Consider the following 18,785-nt stretch of genomic DNA (forward strand, 5'->3'; position numbering starts at 1 on the left):
CCTACGACTTATCGTAGAAGGTAGATTATGGAAAGGCAAACCTACATTTCTACCATTTGTAGACTTTGGGAAAGCTGTTGACAATGTTACTGGATTATTCTCTATCAAAGTCAGAAGGCGGCAAGGGCAAAATACAGGGAGCGAAAGGCTATTTACAATTTGTACAGAAGCCAGATAGCACTTGTAAGAGTCCTGAGGCATGAAAGGGAGGCGGTGATTGGCAAGAGAGTGGGACAGGGTTGTAGGTTATCCCCGATGTTATTCAATCTGTATATTGATCAAGAAGTATATGAAACAAAAGAAAAATCCGGAGTAGGAATTGAAATCCATGGAGATGAAATAAGAACTTTGAGGTACGCCGATGACATTATAATTCTGTCAGGGGCAGCAAAGGACGTGGAAGAGCTGTTGATCGGGAGGGACATTGTCTTGAAAGGAGGATAAACGTAAGATGGATATCAACAAAAGCAAAACGAGTATAGTGGAGTCTAGTCGAATTAAGTCGGGTGATGCTGAGGGAATTAGATTATAAAATGAGAGACGTAAAGTAGTATATGAGTTTTGCGATGTGGGGAGCAAATTAACTGATGGTGGTCGAAGCAGAGAGGATACAGAATGTAGACTGGCAATGGCAAGGAAAGCGTTTCTGAAGAAGATAAATTTGTTAACATCTAGTATAGTTGTAAGTGTCAGAAAATCGTTTCTAAATGTATTTGTATGGAGTGTAGCCATGTATGGAAGTGAAACTTGCGCGTTAAATAGTTTGCAGAAGAACAGAATAGAAGCTTTCAAAATGTGGTACTACAGAAGAAAGCTGAAGGTCAAATAGGTAGATTATATAACTAAGGAGGAGGTATGGAATTTAATTGGGGAGAAGAGAAATTTGTGGCACAACTTGACTAGAAGAAGGTATCGGTTGGTAGGACATGTTCTGAGGCATCAAGGCATCACCAATTTAGTGTTGGGGGGGGGGGGGGGGGCTGTCAGTGTGGAGGGCAAAAATCGTAGAGGGAGGCCAAGCAATGGATACACTAAGCAGATTCCGAAGGATGTAGGTTGCAGTAGGTGCTGGGGGATGACGAAACTTGCAAAGGATAGAGTAGCATGGAGAGGAGCATCAAACCAGTCTCTGGACTGAAGATCACAACAACATCATTAACAAAAATAAAAATAAGAGTAACGAAAACTTTCTGTGTTTGAAAAATATTTTCTATAGAACATCTGCAAACAATAACATAAACTGTTGTGTTGTATTCCACAGCTGTGTCAGAGAAACGTGGGGTGGTATTTGTCAGTAATCTAACTTATTTTGTGTAGCCCGCCACGACTGTACTGATCTCTTTACCTCTCGGTACCAATATCAAGTCTTATATAGATGTTTCTCAATCCTTGTTCTCCTATAAAGGTTTTGTTTTGCTATCACGTGAGTTGACTGCTTATGCCTTAGCTCATCTTCTGTGTTCCTGTCCCTTCCTGAAGTGTTTTCCACACGTTCCTTTCCTCACCGATACTGCTGACTCCATGTAAATATAAATGTATCCAGCACACTCAAAGACATAAGTCCAGTTGTGTTTAAGGACACGTTCGGGCCCTCTTAGCCACTTTGCCGGATCCTCTCTTATCAGACTGATCAATTTTCAGCACCCATCCGTAAGGCACCTCAAACACTTTGATTTTCTTCTTCTCTGTTTATCATACACGCCGTTATTCACTTCCATATAACGTTGTATGCCGTCCGTACACTCGTAGAAATGTCTCCCTGAAATGAAACCTATTACTGATTCTAGAATTCTTGTGGCAAAGAATGCCCTCTTAGCCTATGTTATTGTTGTTATATTACCTCCTCATAGGAGAATCCCTTCATCCCATCACTTCCTTACTCCATTGATAGACGCTAAATATATTTGTGCTGTTCGTCAGTACCTTCACCTTCATTTGGTTTATTGTCAACCAGTGCGACACCTAAACCAGCTGAACACTAAGTTGAAGGGAAAAGACTGCGTTTCTGTAGCTACTTGTTCTTCCCTCGTCAGGAGACAACACGGCGGCGATCCAGCGGCAGGAGGCTTCCCGGGCGCGGCGCCTGCACCCCCACCTCGCGGCCGGGGCGCACGTCCTCTCCCTTGCGCTGTTCGCCGTCGCCTGCAGCCTCTACTGCTGACATCTGCCGGCGGTGTGAAGTGTTCCTCGGCTTCTCATGGTGGCCTTTGTGTTTCGGTATATGTCAGTTACACGTGGCATCCGCCACCCTGTGTCTTACAGTACCATACGGTTTTGCTCTTCCAGAGATGAAGGCACTCACACGGACCCCTGAATGTCCTCAAGAGGCTGTCGTCTCAAAGCGGCCTGCTCATCACAATACGCAACTGGACTGCCGGAACATCACTGAGGATCTGAAGAGGTAACGTGGTTGGTTACTTAAATCTGTCTTATGGAAAGTATCAACATAACAAGTACAGAAAACATAGGCAGAAATACACACAAATATAATTATTACGTAAAAACTGATATTTCTGTTCCGGTATACGTCCTTGCTACAGAAGGAACTCTTAAAGAGAAACATCTTTAATCTACATTTCGAAAAAACCTATTCCGTTTGTCACAAATTTTATTTCCATGGTAGTTCGCCCGTTTCTGTGCTAAAGCTAAATCTATTATAGATCAATATAGATAATTTTTCCTTCTAGTGTTGTAATTATATCTGTTAGGCTCAAAATCAAATGGATTTTTGGCAACATATCTCGTCATATACGTCAATAAATGTACTGTGAGGCTGTGGTTAATATTCATAGCTGCTTAAACACATATCGGCTAGATGTGCTTCTGTTAACTCCGCACATGATTCTCATAGCTCTCATTAGTGCAATGAAGACTTTTGCGTAATTGAACTGGTACCCTAGAACATTATGGCGTAAGTGAGTGATAATGGGGTAAGTATGTTACTTTACCGACTTCCGCATCCTCAGATTGGTAATTCTACTTATGGTTAAACTAGCCGAATGTAAAGATTTTCGCAGGCCTTGCACTGCGTTGTATTGTATTGAACTGGGGACCTAGAAACGACGGAGAGGGTTTGTCCCCACCGTAGCCCTCAGTGGTTCACAACCCCATAACAGTCGACAGCAGTCCACTCACCCCACCGCCGCCCAACACCGAACCCAGGGTTATTGAGAGGTTCGGCCCCCAGTGGAACCCCCAGGAACGTCTCACACCAGGTGAGTGTAGCCCCAAATGTTTGCGTGGTAGAGGAATTATCGTGTACGCGTCCGTGGAGACAGTGTTTGCACAGCAATCGTCGACATAGCGTAACTAGGGCAGAATGAGGGGAAACAGCCCACATTCCCCGAAGCAGCTGGAAAAACGCCTTAAAAACCATCCACAGGCTGGCCGGCACACCAGACCTCGACACTAATTCGCTGGGCGGATTCGTGGCGCGGACCGGCACGCCATCCCGCTCCGGAAATCAGTGCGTTACACCGCACGGCTAATTGTGCGGGCTTTTCGCAGAACTACTGTATGGTTCGTCCAATGAAGGTTTCATCAATATGTGCACCACAGAACTTAGAACTTTCTAACTTGTTTATTTCTCTGACCAGTGACATTAATGGCAGAAGCAGTTGGCTACATTTTTGACCGTGTGCCGCTGCGTGACGTGCGGGAAGAGAGTCTCTAAGGTTCCGGAAGGTATCAATAGGGATGTGGAGCCATATCAACTCGAGTACCGTGACCAACTGCGCTGTGATTCTTGGTTAACTATCCATGACGCGTACAGCCCGATCGAGATCCAACCTCTTTGAAACACGAAAGTGCTAGGGAAAAACACGCTAGATGTAGGGCTGGACATGGTCCCCAAGGATAGGTGCAGATTGTTGATGATACCTCCAGCCATCCAAAATAACCATATCACGGAAACATTCCCCAGAACAAAACGCTCTCTCCTCAAGTAATTGTTGCACCTTGTTTTATTTCAAAAGTTTCACGCTGTGCGTGCCAGCGGCCATCAGTGCGATGGAACATAAAGAGTGAGTCATCTGAAAAGTACAACGGTCACCCCTCAGTGGACGTCCAGTTCCGGTTCTGGCGTGCAATTTGCAGCCTCCGTCGCCGATGAATAGTAGTCAGTGTGGGTGCATAAACGAGGTGCTTGCTGCGAAGACCCAAAAGCGGCAACGGTTGCTGAACGGTTGTTGAAGGGACACAGTTGATAGCGCCTTGATTAATCTGGGCGGCCAGTTCGTCAGCAGATCCAGGTCTATTCTCCCTTACGCGTGTCCGCAGCCGTCGTTCACTGCTGACATGCATGACACGTGGTTCGCTACCGTTGGCTTAACAGCACTATTTCGCCCCGCTTGATATACAGGGCTATTACAAATGATTGAACCGATTTCATAAATTCACTGTAGCTCCATTTATTGACATATGGTCACGACACACTACAGATACGTAGAAAAAGTCATAAAGTTTTGTTCGGCTGAAGCCGCACTTCAGGTTTCTGCCGCCAGAGCGCTCGAGAGCGCAGTGAGACAAAATGGCGACAGGAGCCGTGAAAGCGTATGTCATGCTTGAAATGCACTCACATCAGTCAGTCATAACAGTGCAACGACACTTCAGGGCGAAGTTCAACAAAGATCCACCAACTGCTAACTCTATTCGGCGATGGTATGCGCAGTTTAAAGCTTCTGGATGCCTCTGTAAGGGGAAATCAACGGGTTGGTCGGCAGTGAGCGAAGAAACGGTTGAACGCGTGCGGGCAAGTTTCACACGTAGCCCGCGGAAGTCGACGAATAAAGCAAGCAGGAACCTAAACGTACCACAGGATGGTGCTCCACCGCACTTCCATCATGATGTTCGGCATTTCTTAAACAGGAGATTGGAAAACCGATGGATCGGTCGTGGTGGAGATCATGATCAGCAATTCATGTCATGGCCTCCACGCTCTCCCGACTTAACCCCATGCAATTTCTTTCTGTGGGGTTATGTGAAAGATTCAGTGTTTAAACCTCCTCTACCAAGAAACGTGCCAGAACTGCGAGCTTGCATCAACGATGCTTTCGAACTCATTGATGGGGGGGACATGCTGCGCCGAGTGTAGGAGGAACTTGATTATCGGCTTGATGTCTGCCGAATCACTGAAGGGGCACATATCGAACATTTGTGAATGCCTAAGAAAACTTTTTGAGTTTTTGTATGTGTGTGCAAAGCATTGTGAAAATATCTCAAATAATAAAGTTATTGTAGAGATGTGAAATCGCTTCAATCATTTGTAATAACCCTGTACTTTAGCTACGGCGGCACGCGAACAGTTTACAGACTTAGCCGTTTCGGAATGCTTCCACCTTTGGCTAGGAAGCCAATGATCATGCCCTTTTGGACGTCGGATAAATTTCTGCGTTTCCTCATCACTACAACGACTGCAGTTTTTATAGTCTCAACACCTGCCATCCGTAAGTGGTTACTGCAAGTTGAAGTCGAACATAGGCGGTGCTCACGCTGATGTGAGTGGGCCGTGTATTTATTATTTCCACAGAAAGTGGATATTTTTGACAGTGTGAAAATGGGTGAGCTACGTTTCTCAACGTTTCACTTTAATGGCTCTATCATCCGAAAACAGGAGTGATTGTGCCACTTCATTAAAATATAGTCGCAGGTCATTAACGTAAAACAGGAACAGTTGTGGGCCAACGATTGACCCGGTGGTACCATAATGAGAATACATTCTCATGCAGATGATGGATCATCTCTCTTTCCAATACTCTAACAGCTTGTGGTAACTTTCTTCGTGCTTTTGCTTAAATAACAACTGATTCAAGCAGGTGCTGAATTGACTGTGTCACAAAAACTTAACTTCTATGATAGGGTGTTAATACTGAGAGTGAAACCATTTTCCTAGTGCGGCGTATTCTTTTATTTTCCGTGCAACTGACCAACTTCAACCGTGGATTATATTCAAGAACATGTCTTAATTTTCCATATTCATGTGATGTGAAACTGGAAACTTAATACATGTGCCTGAAACTCACCTGCAGCTGAAATTGGCAAAAAGCATCGAATATAAAAAGAACACTGTCTACAGAAACAAAATTTTAAATTTTATGACTGACACAATCAAATGAACAGTTGCACATAACATTAAAGCGCAAGAGAATGGGGACTCTAAGGTGTAATGCTCGCTAATGTATTTCGTAATCTACTCAATCAGGTCGTGTAAAGAAGTTCGTGGACGTTGGATACCCAGCACAGTTTGCAGCTGGTGTAACACTGCTTCTAACAAATCGATACGGTTAAAGTTGACAGAGCGATCAGGACACGTACTTTAGCCTAAGGGATTAGTCGCCGTCAATCTTTATCCTTTAACTGCGGCTTATCCCTTATCTTAACGGGAGCGACATCTTAATCTGGATTAGGCAATGTTACTAGTACAGGCATACAAGATTCGCTTCCTGTCGCTACCCTGGGATTGGCATATTAATCTAGACTTGCCAGTTTTACTGGTGCAGGTGGGGTGGCCTGATACTCTTCGCGTGACCACCCCCTTCTCCAGTATGGAATCTGTGTAGCCCTTTCTGTCTGCGTCAAATATTATCGACCTGAAAGTGGGAGAACGTTTTTGAAGTGTCTGGTAATCGTGTAGCTGAGACAGGACGTATGTATCAGTTCACCTCGTCGGTTCTCGGAAAGGACACGAGCAATAAAGTGGGTGGCTCGCACACCGCCCCACGTCATTAATTCGCCGGGCGGATTACATCTGCCATCAGAGCGGCTCCTCGAATCAAGGAATCGGCGTGCTAGCGTGCGAGGCCATCCGGCTGGGTGATTACGTGAAACAAATCCTCTGGATTTTTCTGTATTATCGTTGCAAGGCCGTAAATAATTCCCTTTGAGAAGAATGACGCACTTGAACATATAATTGTACAGTTTTGTCAAGATTTACGAGACGATCTAGTAGTGCTGGAGGGAATTTGTAATTTACCGCAGGAAATGTTGTAACATTGCATCAAAAAAATGGTTCAAAATGGCTCTGAGCACTATGAGACTCAACTGCTGTGGTCATAAGTCCCCTAGAACTTAGAACTACTTAAACCTAACTAACCTAAGGACATCACCCACATCCATGCCCGAGGCAGGATTCGAACCTGCGACCGTAGCGGTCGTGCGGTTCCAGACTGTAGCGCCTTTAACCGCTCGGCCACTTCGGCCGGCAACATTGCATCAAAATGTGAGCACATGTAATCCCTTCTTCAGCATGTGCGAGTGTATTGTTAACTGTAACGAGCGGAATCAGTATCGTTTTTCATGTTAACGTAATGGTTGAAATATGAGCCCAGTGAGATACGGACTTAGTCTACATGATTCATATACATTTGGACTAACAAGTGAATATTTCATACTGAAAACAGTGGTGGCTGTAATGATACATTCGCAGCGTTATCTCGACAACGGCTCGTTATAGGAACACTTTTACATGTGTTATCGTGTATTTTAACCACGTCAATCACGCTAATTATTATGTTGGAAACCTCTGGGTAATGGATAGAGGACTTAAAAAGAAGCAAAATGACCATATACACGCACCCGGGAAAAAAATAGACACCTGGAATGACGACGTCGATTTTCATCCTATGACCCCACATGTCACCAGGGGGCTAGAAGATGTGCGTACAATTGTTTCAGCGTCGTCCGTCAACAGACAGCGTAGTGCCATAGGTACCAGAGCGCCATCTGTGTCAACACATTAATAGGCAACGCTCACTGTCAGAAAGCTGGGTGTGGTGAAAACTTGTGAAGCAGGCAGACAATTATGCTATGGCGCTTCCTACAGTCAACTGATCGATCCTGAAATGGGTGAAGTTGTGCCCTTCCGAGGTATAGTCCTTTTGAAGAACTGCCACGTGTTGCGTCATTTGTGAAAAGATTCTGGTACCAGTGGTCACGTGAACATTGCTGCAACCGTAGACGGGGTTCTGGACGCCCATGCAACACAGACACCCGCCAGGATCGTCTATTTGTAAGGACACAGCCACCACAACCCAAATAAGAGGGCTCGTGAGACTAGATGTATAAATGTTGAGACTATGGGCACACATACTTCTAACCCGTCATCCACTCACACCACGACATCGACGTGCAATTCTCGACTGGTGCCGTCAGAGAATTACTTGGAAGATGGAATGGCACGACGTGGTCTCCACCGATGAAAGCATATTCTCCCGGTACGCAAGTGATGGTCCTTTGCGTGAACAACGTACACCTGGTGAGCACTGTCTCATAGAGTGCATTTGTCCAAGACACACTATCCCAACCCAAGGCCGTCTTAAGTGCGATAAGCAACTAATCTTCTTCAGCTTTGGTGTATCTGGAGAGGACGCTAATCAGTGATCGGTACATGCAAAATTTTGTCAGAGCAATTCTCTTGCCGATTTGGCAACAGATGGGTGATGTGGTGCTCCAACAGAATAATGCTCGTCTACACATTGCCAACACGTAATCTGCAAGACCTGCGGCAACTTCCCTGCTCAGCACAATCTCTTGACTTGTCTCCTACCAAGCATGTGTAGGATACGATGGGACGAGAAGTGAATCGTGCGTCTCGTCAGCCAATAATTCTCACAGAACCGTGCTGCCAGATGCAGCAGGTGTGTCACAGCGTATCGCAGGACAGTATTTGCTATCTGTACGATCGTCTGGGTGCCAGGTAGTGCTCGGATCGACGCCCGTGCTGGCTGCACCATGTACTAACCGTGTTTCAGCACAGATCGATACCTGGTACCTTAGAAACAATGGCCCTACTGATCTGTAAATGTAATCTTTTCATGTACTCCATATGAACCGTAGCAACAATAAATTTAGAGTAAATTAGAAACCTCAGAAAGGGTGCACGAATTTTTTCCGGCAATGTACATCTGGTCACTTCTTTCTAAATTTCTTAGTGATAGACACGGAGTTTTTGTTACATATTTCCTTTTTTCTAGTCTTGTTTTCAAATCTGATTCTACAGGAATTTTTTTCTTTTTAGATGTTGTCTTCTGATGCCGAGATGAGATGTGCAAAACGTCTATCATTATCTGTAACAGCCTTCTAAATGCCACATCGTGAGTTGTCTTAGTCGGTTCACCCTGCAGGTGTCTACTGTGCCTGCTAATATCCTTCTTGAACAAGCTGGCGAATAATGTTAGCAATCTCAATAGGTCTTCAAGTAGCTATCAAGTAGCTATGTACTTTACACCCCCCCCCCCCCCCCAATTCACACCAAGAAATTCTATGACTCGAGGTCAGCAGATAGATTAAACCAAGGTGCTGCTGCCCAATACTTACAAAGGAAACTGATTTAAAACTGATCTCGCAGAGCGAACTACACCGGTACCCCATCGTTCATGAACCACATGATCCACATCTTCCAGCAAAACGTTTAAGTGTTACGTGAAAAACTCAATGTTTGATGGTCCACACAGTGTTTCATGGATAATCTGTCCCCAATCATGCCAGCCCTCATACTAAGGCTAATATATATATATATATATATATATTTTCTTTGGGTCATCAGTCTTCTGACTAGTTTGCTGCGGCTCACCACGAATTCCTCTCCTGTGCCAACCTCTTCATCTCGGAGTACCATTTGCAAACAACGTCCTCAATTATTTGCTGGATGTATTCCAATCTCTGTCTTCCTCTACAGTTTTTGCCCTCTACAGTTCCCTCTAGTACCATGGAAGTCATTCCTTCAACTCTCAACCAGATGTGCTACGATCCTGTCCCTTCTCGTTATCAGTGTTTCACACACATTTCTTCCCTCTCCGATTTTGCACAGAACCTCCTCATTCCTTACCTTATCAGTCCACCTAATTTTCAATATTTGTCTGTAATACCACATCTCAAATGCTTCGATTCTCTTCTGTTCCGGTTTTCCCACAGTCCATGTTTGACTACTATACAATTCTGTACTACAGACCTATGTTCTCAGAAATTTCTTCCTCAGATTAAGACCCGTGGTTGATACTAGTAGCCTTCTCCTGGCCAGGAATCCCCTTTTTGCCTTTGAGAGTTAGCTTTTGATGTCCTCCTTGCTCCATCTGTCATTGGTTATTTTACTGCCTAGGTAGCTGAATTCGTGAACCTCATCTGCTTCGTAACCGTCAATCCTGATGTTAGGTTTCCCGCTGTTCTCATTTGTTCAACTCCTAATTATTTTCGACTTCCTTCGATTTACTCTCAGTCCATATTCTGTGCTCATGAAATTGTTCATTCCGCTCAGCACGTCATGCAATTCTTCTTCACTTTCACTCAGCTTTCTTCTTCAATTTTAATTCCATTCCTGAATCTTTCTTTTGTTTCCACCATTGTTTCTTCGATATACAGATTGAACGGCAGGGGAGAGGGGAGACATCTTTGTCCTACACCCTTTTTAATCTGACCACTACGTCCTTGGTCGTCCACTCTTATTATTCACCGTCTTTCCCTATCGCTTATCCCTATTTCTCTCAGAATTTCTAACATCTTGCACCATTTTACATCGTCGAAGGCTTGTCCAGGTCGACACAACCTATGAACGTCTCTTAATATTTCTTTAATCTTGCATCTACACTCCTAGAAATTGAAATAAGAACACCGTGAATTCATTGTCCCAGGAAGGGGAAACTTTATTGACACATTCCTGGGGTCAGATACATCACATGATCACACTGACAGAACCACAGGCACATAGACACAGGCAACAGAGCATGCACAATGTCGGCACTAGTACAGTGTATATCCACCTTTCGCAGCAATGCAGGCTGCTATTCTCCCATGGTGACGATCGTAGAGATGCTGGATGTAGTCCTGTGGAACGGCTTGCCATGCCATTTCCACCTGGCGCCTCAGTTGGACCAGCGTTCGTGCTGGACGTGCAGACCGCGTGAGACGACGCTTCATCCAGTCCCAAACATGCTCAATGGGGGACAGATCCGGAGATCTTGCTGGCCAGGGTAGTTGACTTACACCTTCTAGAGCACGTTGGGTGGCACGGGATACATGCGGACGTGCATTGTCCTGTTGGAACAGCAAGTTCCCTTGCCGGTCTAGGAATGGTAGAACGATGGGTGCGATGACGGTTTGGATGTACCGTGCACTATTCAGTGTTCCCTCGACGATCACCAGTGGTGTACGGCCAGTGTAGGAGATCGCTCCCCACACCATGATGCCGGGTGTTGGCCCTGTGTGCCTCGGTCGTATGCAGTCCTGATTGTGGCGCTCACCTGCACGGCGCCAAACACGCATACGACCATCATTGGCACCAAGGCAGAAGCGACTCTCATCGCTGAAGACGACACGTCTCCATTCGTCCCTCCATTCACGCCTGTCGCCACACCACTGGAGGCGGGCTGCACGATGTTGGGGCGTGAGCGGAAGACGGCCTAACGGTGTGCGGGACCGTAGCCCAGCTTCATGGAGACGGTTGCGAATGGTCCTCGCCGATACCCCAGGAGCAACAGTGTCCCTAATTTGCTGGGAAGTGGCGGTGCGGTCCCCTACGGCACTGCGTAGGATCCTACGGTCTTGGCGTGCATCCGTGCGTCGCTGTGGTCCGGTCCCAGGTCGACGGGCACGTGCACCTTCCGCCGACCACTGGCGACAACATCGATGTACTGTGGAGACCTCACGCCCCACGTGTTGAGCAATTCGGCGGTACGTCCACCCGGCCTCCCGCATGCCCACTATACGCCCTCGCTCAAAGTCCGTCAACTGCACATACGGTTCACGTCCACGCTGTCGCGGCATGCTACCAGTGTTAAAGACTGCGATGGAGCTCCGTATGCCACGGCAAACTGGCTGACACTGACGGCGGCGGTGCACAAATGCTGCGCAGCTAGCGCCATTCGACGGCCAACACCGCGGTTCCTGGTGTGTCCGCTGTGCCGTGCGTGTGATCATTGCTTGTATAGCCCTCTCGCAGTGTCCGGAGCAAGTATGGTGGGTCTGACACACCGGTGTCAATGTGTTCTTTTTTCCATTTCCAGGAGTGTATTATCAACCGCAACGTTAGAATTGCATCTCTTTTGCTTTTGCCTGTTCTAAAGCCAAACTGGTCGTTATCTAGCACATCCTCAATTTTCTTTTCCATTCTATTGTATTTTATTCTTCTTACCAGTTGGGATGCATGAGCTGTTAAGCTGATTATACGATAATTCTCCTACTTGTCAGCTCTTACAGCCTTCAGAAATGTGTGGAGGATATTTTTCTGAAAATCAGATGACATGTCGCATGGCTCATACTATCTACACACCAACGTGAATAGTCGATCTGTTGCCACTCCCCCAATGACTTTAGAAGTTCTCAGGGAATGTTATCTATCCTTTCTGCCTTAATTGAGCTTACGTCCTCCAAATCTCTTTTAAATTCTGATTCCAATACTGGACTCCCTATTCCTTCTAAATCAGCTCGTGTTTCCCCTTCTATCACATCATACAGATATTACCCCTCATAGAGACTTTCAATGTATTCTTTCAGTTGCACTCTTAATGTTCCAACCCTTGATTTTAAAGTCACCGAATGATGTTTTAACTTTCCTATGTGCTGAGACTGTTCTTCCGACAATCATTTCTTTTTCGATGTCTTCACATTTTTCCTGCAGCCATTTCGTCTTAGCTTCTCTGCACGTCCTATTTATTTCATTCCTCATCGACTTGTATTTCTGTATTCCTGTGTTTCCCGGAATACTTTTGTGCTTCCTCCTGTCATCAATCTAATGAAGTGTTTCTTCTGTTAGCCACGGTTCCTTCGCAATAACCTTCTTTGCAACTTTTGTGATAGCTCTTTTTACAGATGTCCATACCTCTTCAACTGGACTGCCTACAGAGCTATTCCTAATTGTTGTATCTATAGCCTTAGAGAACTTCAAACGTATCTCGTCATTCGTTAGTACTTCGGTATCCAACTTCTTTGCGTATTGATTCTTCCTGACTAATGTCTTAAACTTTAACCTACTCTTCATCACTACTATATTGTGATCTGAGTCTATATCTGATCCTGGGTACGCCTTACAATCCAGCATCTGATTTCGGAATCTCTGTCTGACCATGGTGTAATCTAACTGAAATCTTCCCATATCATGCCTTTAATTACTGCTGATTCTTCCGCCTTTAGCGGCTGTTTTCCACCCCTAGGATAAGAGAGTGCCTTGAACCTCAGTCCGCTCCTCCTCCCTCTTTGACAAGGCGGTTGGCAGATCGAGGATGCCTTCTTATGCCGGAAGTCTTCAGTCGCTAATTCTGATTATTAATCAAACATTAAGAAGAGGCGAGATGTAACTCGGGACTGAGAAAGTTTACGTTACTAATCAAAGACACTGCCCCTAGACCACGAGTGCAACCAAAACCGTTATTGATATATTATTTCTAAAACTGCATATCGGTCTATACATGGGTGCTGTGAAAATTCTGCACACCATTCTTGGCAAACTTTGCTTCATCAGTCAGTGGTATGGTAGCAAGTGATGGTCCCCAGTAAACAAGTCCATTGACAACCGTAGAGTAAGCTTCCACTGTTGATTGTGTTCGCGATACTAAAACGATAAAAATAATGGGTATAATCCGTCACGGTAACGTACTTCAGTTGCGATCTTGAGAGGGCCAGATATATCACCCTTGAATTGAACTTTCGATATTGTACCAGCCTATAGCTGTTCCATCAGTCGTAGTGTCTTTGGGTCGAGTGCATTATTTATTGAATGTTGAATAAGGAGTGTCAATCAACAGAATCGTATTCTTTCTTGAAATCTATGAAAGTGCACATGACTGGAGTATTCTTGATAGCCCTGTGTGGTGTACGTACTGTAAGACCTTCGGTACACACACCATCAGATTATTTGACTTGTCGCTCTAACGAAGTAGGCGAGTCTCAGCAATATGTCTCGTGGTCTTATCGTGGTGTGTTTATCTTCAGCCATTAGGTCAGACGATAGAAATGCCACTTGCACGCTTACAGTAGCAGATTGACGGTGACCAACTTTAAACAGAACTTGATTAATTTTCACACATATTTATTAAAATAATACAAAGCATAGAAATTACTTAACTTGATTCTGGATGCTGTTTACAATTGTTAATCTGAAGTTCTTTTGGTCTTGGTACGTTAATCTCATCCTCACATATCTCTGTTACTTGACAAAGTGTCTATTCATTCATCTTCATGGCCATGTACAGGAATACGATAATCTTATTAGGCGCAGACCGAAACTTGACTACAGACAAATGCAGACTAATGCAGACTGACTAATCGGAGGTCTGTACACTCGTTATAATACCTCGCGCGTTCAGGTATCACTGCGCGAGTGTGATCCGCGAGGAGGAAAGGTTCTACGCTAGTAGCAATGTCATTGGCTGCCTTACATATTAATACGCGGATCGGCGGAAACAGAATTTGGTCCGTCTCTAAGACGGCGCCATCTCGTAGTGCGGAGACGGACGAGCGCTGCGCCTGCGCTGTTGTGCTTAGCGGGGCGCGCTCTAGTGGGAAAGTTGTGTACCCGCTGACTACGAGAAACTATGTACACAACACCCTGTACTTTAGAAATTTTTTCACATTGAAGATTTGTTCTGCGCTTGAACGACAGGGGCGGAAATCTGTTTGGTATTGACCCATTTTTTGTTATAACTGATCTTGCGTTGTGGTGACTTCTAGCAGGGGGATTCCTCTGTAGTTATTCAGATTAGTCCTGTGTCCCTTCTAGTGCAGCAGATGGGTAAGTGCACATTTCCAGTCGTGAGGAAGCTTTTCTGTTCGCAAAAAGTTTGTGATTATTTGTGTACGTTCCTGTAACGACTTTGGTCAGAGGTCCTTTTCAAGTTCTCCAATGATGTCGTCAGCACCGGTTGTCCTGCTGCTTCTAAATCTGTTCACACGTTGGGGCAGTGATTCTAGGTGAGTGGATGTGCTGTCGTGTGTTGGGAATCTTGTTTCAGGTTCAGGGCAGTCATCGAGAAACAACATATAAATTCCTAACAATTCTCTTGATTAGATAATGTAACTTTTCCATCTTATTTTCTGAAGCATAAGTTTTAAGGTGTGTACCCGTAGACATCCCATGAGGAAGCCCTATATACCCCTATCAAAAAGTTTTACATCACCCCAGTTCCCAGAACTGCTGAAGATAGACGTTGACTGTGGATATTGTACCACATACACAGTCCCTTTGACTGTTCAGAGATGTCACTAAACCCGCCCAAAGATGTAAACAATCATACATGAGCAGCGACTATTAGACGGAGGGGTCCGACAGCCGATTACTTCCAGTCATTCTACCAGGAAGGAAGTACACGGCTCGTGTTGTCTGTAGTTCAACCATGCCTAGACGGTCAATACCGCGGCTCGATCGCGTCCGCAGTGTTACCTTGCGCCAGGAAGGGCTCTCAACAAGGGAAGTGTCGAGGCTTCTTGGAGAGAATCAAAGCGATGTTGTTCGGACACGGAGGAGATACAGAAAGACGGGAACAGTCGCTGACATGCCTCGTTCAGGCCGCCCAAGGGCTACTACTCCCGTAGACGTACTCTACCTACGGATTATGGCTCGGAGGAACCCTGACAGCAAAGACACCATGTTGAATAATGCTTTTCGTGCTGCCACAGGACGTCATGTTACGGCTCAGACTGTGCGAAAGAGGCTGTGTGATGAGCAACTTCACTCACGACGTCCAAGGCCTGGTCCATCTTTGCAACTACAATACCATGGATGGCTGTAGAGATGGGCCCAACAACATGTGGAATGGCTGCTCAGGATTGGCATGACGTTCTCTTCAGCGATGAGTGGCGCATATTCCTTCTACCAGACAAACGTCGGAGACGTGTTTGGAGGCGAGCCGGTCAGGCTGAACGCCCTAGGCACACTGTCCAGCGAGTGAGGAAGGTGGAGGTTCCCTGCTGTTTTCGAGCGGCAGTAAGTGGGGCCGACATACGCCGCTGTGCCGTAATATCTGGACGATATGTGAATGCCATCCACCGACTAGTAGTGCAACCATATCGGCAGCATATTGGCTATTCATTCGTCTTCATGGACGACCATTCGCGCCCCCATCGTGCACATCTTGTGAATGACCACCTTCAGGATGACGACATCGCTCGACTAGAGTGGCCAGCATACCTGGGATAGATTAAAAAGGGCTGTTTATGGACGACCTGTCCCATCAACCACTCTTAAAGTACGCCGAATCGCAGCTGAGGAGTTGGGCAGTCTGGACCAACAGTGCCTTGATGAGCTTGTGAATAGTATGCAACAATACAGGCTGGCTTCAAAGCAAAAGGACGTGCTACTGGGTGTGTACAGCAATTTGGACCACTACCTCTGAAGGTATCGCTGTATGGTGGTACAACATGCAATGTGTGGTTTTCATGAGCAACAAAAATGGCGAAAATGATGTTTATGTTGATCTCTATTCCAATTTTCTGTACAGGCTCCGGAACTCTCGGAACCGAGGTGATACAAAACTGTTTTTGATGTGTGTAATTCCCTGATCTTATGGTTGCAGAAATTTTCTTCTACCGCGTCCAGTTGTTCCTTTATGTACTTTCTCTTCGTCTGCCTAATGTTGTTTACTGCCTGTTTCCTGGTCTCGTTAAAACGATATATGTTTCCCGGGGATATTTTACTGTTGTGTTCCTGGGAGGTTTGTTAGCGTCTTCCAAGTGCAATTTCATTTTGTGTCCTACCATTGGGGCTTGGTGTTTTTTTGTCGTGATATCAGTTATTTTTTCATTTTGTGTGATCATTCTAAGGAATTCTTCCCGTATGTTTGAATGTTGTTTTCCTCACTCCTGTTTTGTGGTAGATTCCTTGAACTATTCCGCCTCTAACTTTTCTGTGAGTTTTCTTTTCTGAAGGGTTTTCTTCGGTGTAAATTGGAGTCAGAAAGTGATCTGATACTACATTCGCACCTCTGCGAACTTCCGAGTCATGGATCTCTTTCTGGACTGGGTACTGTATCGTTACATGGTCTATTTGGGATTCTCCCATTTGTTGTATAGGTGACCTCTAGGTTCTTTATTCAAATGCATTTTCTAAGGGATGTTGACAAAATCTTCATGCTGGTCTGTTGTCATAGTTCAATGAGCGTCTTTTCATTTTTGTTTATAGGCGCAATCTTCCCCACAGTTTTGTGTTACATTTTTTCTCTATGCGTTGAAATCAACTAGAAAAAGTTTAATGTCGTCTTTGCGAATCTTGGTCGTCAATGTATCTAATGGTGCCCAGAATTTTTTGGTTGGTTTAGGGCATTTTTGTTATCCCCATTATTGGGGCATATACCTTTATCACAGCATATTCTCTAATTGAGCTCTGAAGGTTTCTGTCACAATCCTGTTGGTAATGAGGGTGATTTCTCTGAGTTAATTGATTACTTCTTGTGTACCATTAAGGCCATGCTCAGAAATGTAGCACTCTGGTGATTATTTTTTCTGTTTCTCTTGAAAATACGGTAATTTGTATAATATGTTGTGTCTTCGTCTGTTCTGCGTGTTCTCAGCAGGGAAAATACCATTACCTTCTGTTTATCGAGCTCTAATGTTAGGTTTGGATATTTTCCTGGTGGAATCACTGTGTTTATGTTCCAAGAAATACACGAGTTTTGTGTGGAAGTTTGTCATCGAACGCTGACTTTCTCTGTGATCGTGTAATCCCCAGATTCCCCACATTCCGAGTTGCCATCTGTTGATGGGTGGATGCGTTACCACCTGGGATATTGTTGTTAATTCTCGCACTAATCATAGTTGCCTGTAGTCTTGTTGGTCCGGTATTTCGCCTGGGAAATTAAAATCGGGGATTGTTAGATCCTGTAGCATTCATTTTCAGCCGCACCTCCCGGTGGACAGATGCTGACCAGGAAACCGCCCACTCTGGATATCATCGAGCCAGTATCTGGTGTGATACATACTGTTCCTAACCGAGTATTTTGTTTCCTCTGTACCCATAATACCTCATGAGCTTTTATCTATGCGGCACCTGGGTAGGCGCTTAGTGTTGGAATAGAAACCCACCCGAGTTTGTGTGTATCCTTCGCATTTCATGACCGGTCCAAAGCATCGACCAAGCTGTTGAAGAACATCTGTTCTTACAATTAATGAAATGATTTCATTAATCCAAGCGAAATGGAAATTTCTTGAAAACATGAGCGTAGCGATAAAACACTTGTTACTGTTTGCGTTGAAACCTTCGCAGTCAGAAAATTACCCAAAAACTAAGATGGAAGTCGGGCGATACTGCTCGTAGCTGTTGCGATGTGAAATCCACAAAATAGGGCTCTGATATCAGCTTCCACCGTCGAAGCTTTTCACCTAAACATTAGAAATAGTTTTCTTAAACCTAATATGCTATATCATACAGTTTTTACTACAGTCGTAATTTATCCTGTACGTGCACTGTGTAGAGAAGGGTCGAAGACCTAACTTCTTCCAGCACACAACGACTGAGCTCTGCATGAAGATCCTACTTGGCGATATCCATGTAGCGATAGCAGGTCGAGCAAGTCTTGCCTTCCAATTTAACACAGAAGACTATCGAATGGCTAAAGAAATGTATAACTCTATTTACAAAATTATACCATGTTGCCTCCAATATCTCGTTTGACACGAGACTTACATGAACACATCGACAAAAGTTTTGCTTCACCCCGATATGTCGTGCAGTTTATAACGTAGCTACACCAAATATTGCCTACGTTCGTCTGTGAAAATAGACTCGATAAGGAACATCAGCTATCAGTAAACGGAATCTGAGCTTCATAACACTGTGTGTGTGCTGTATGAGTGTCAGTTTCACTGTC

At 45.0% G+C, this 18,785-nt stretch overlaps 1 protein-coding gene across 1 annotated transcript in view; it reads left to right on the forward strand.

Annotated features, from left to right (window-relative positions):
- LOC126262972 (zwei Ig domain protein zig-8-like) overlaps positions 1 to 18,785 on the forward strand; it is a 392,864-nt gene that overhangs the window by 364,737 nt on the left and 9,342 nt on the right. The window contains exons 8-9 of the mRNA XM_049959922.1: positions 2,034 to 2,200; positions 2,287 to 2,401. Coding sequence (XP_049815879.1) covers positions 2,034 to 2,161 — 128 coding nt within the window. The 3' untranslated portion in view covers positions 2,162 to 2,200; positions 2,287 to 2,401. The remainder of the gene's footprint in view (positions 1 to 2,033; positions 2,201 to 2,286; positions 2,402 to 18,785) is intronic.

This window comes from Schistocerca nitens, chromosome 6 (genome assembly GCF_023898315.1).
Source record: "Schistocerca nitens isolate TAMUIC-IGC-003100 chromosome 6, iqSchNite1.1, whole genome shotgun sequence".
Lineage (NCBI taxonomy): Eukaryota > Metazoa > Arthropoda > Insecta > Orthoptera > Acrididae > Schistocerca > Schistocerca nitens.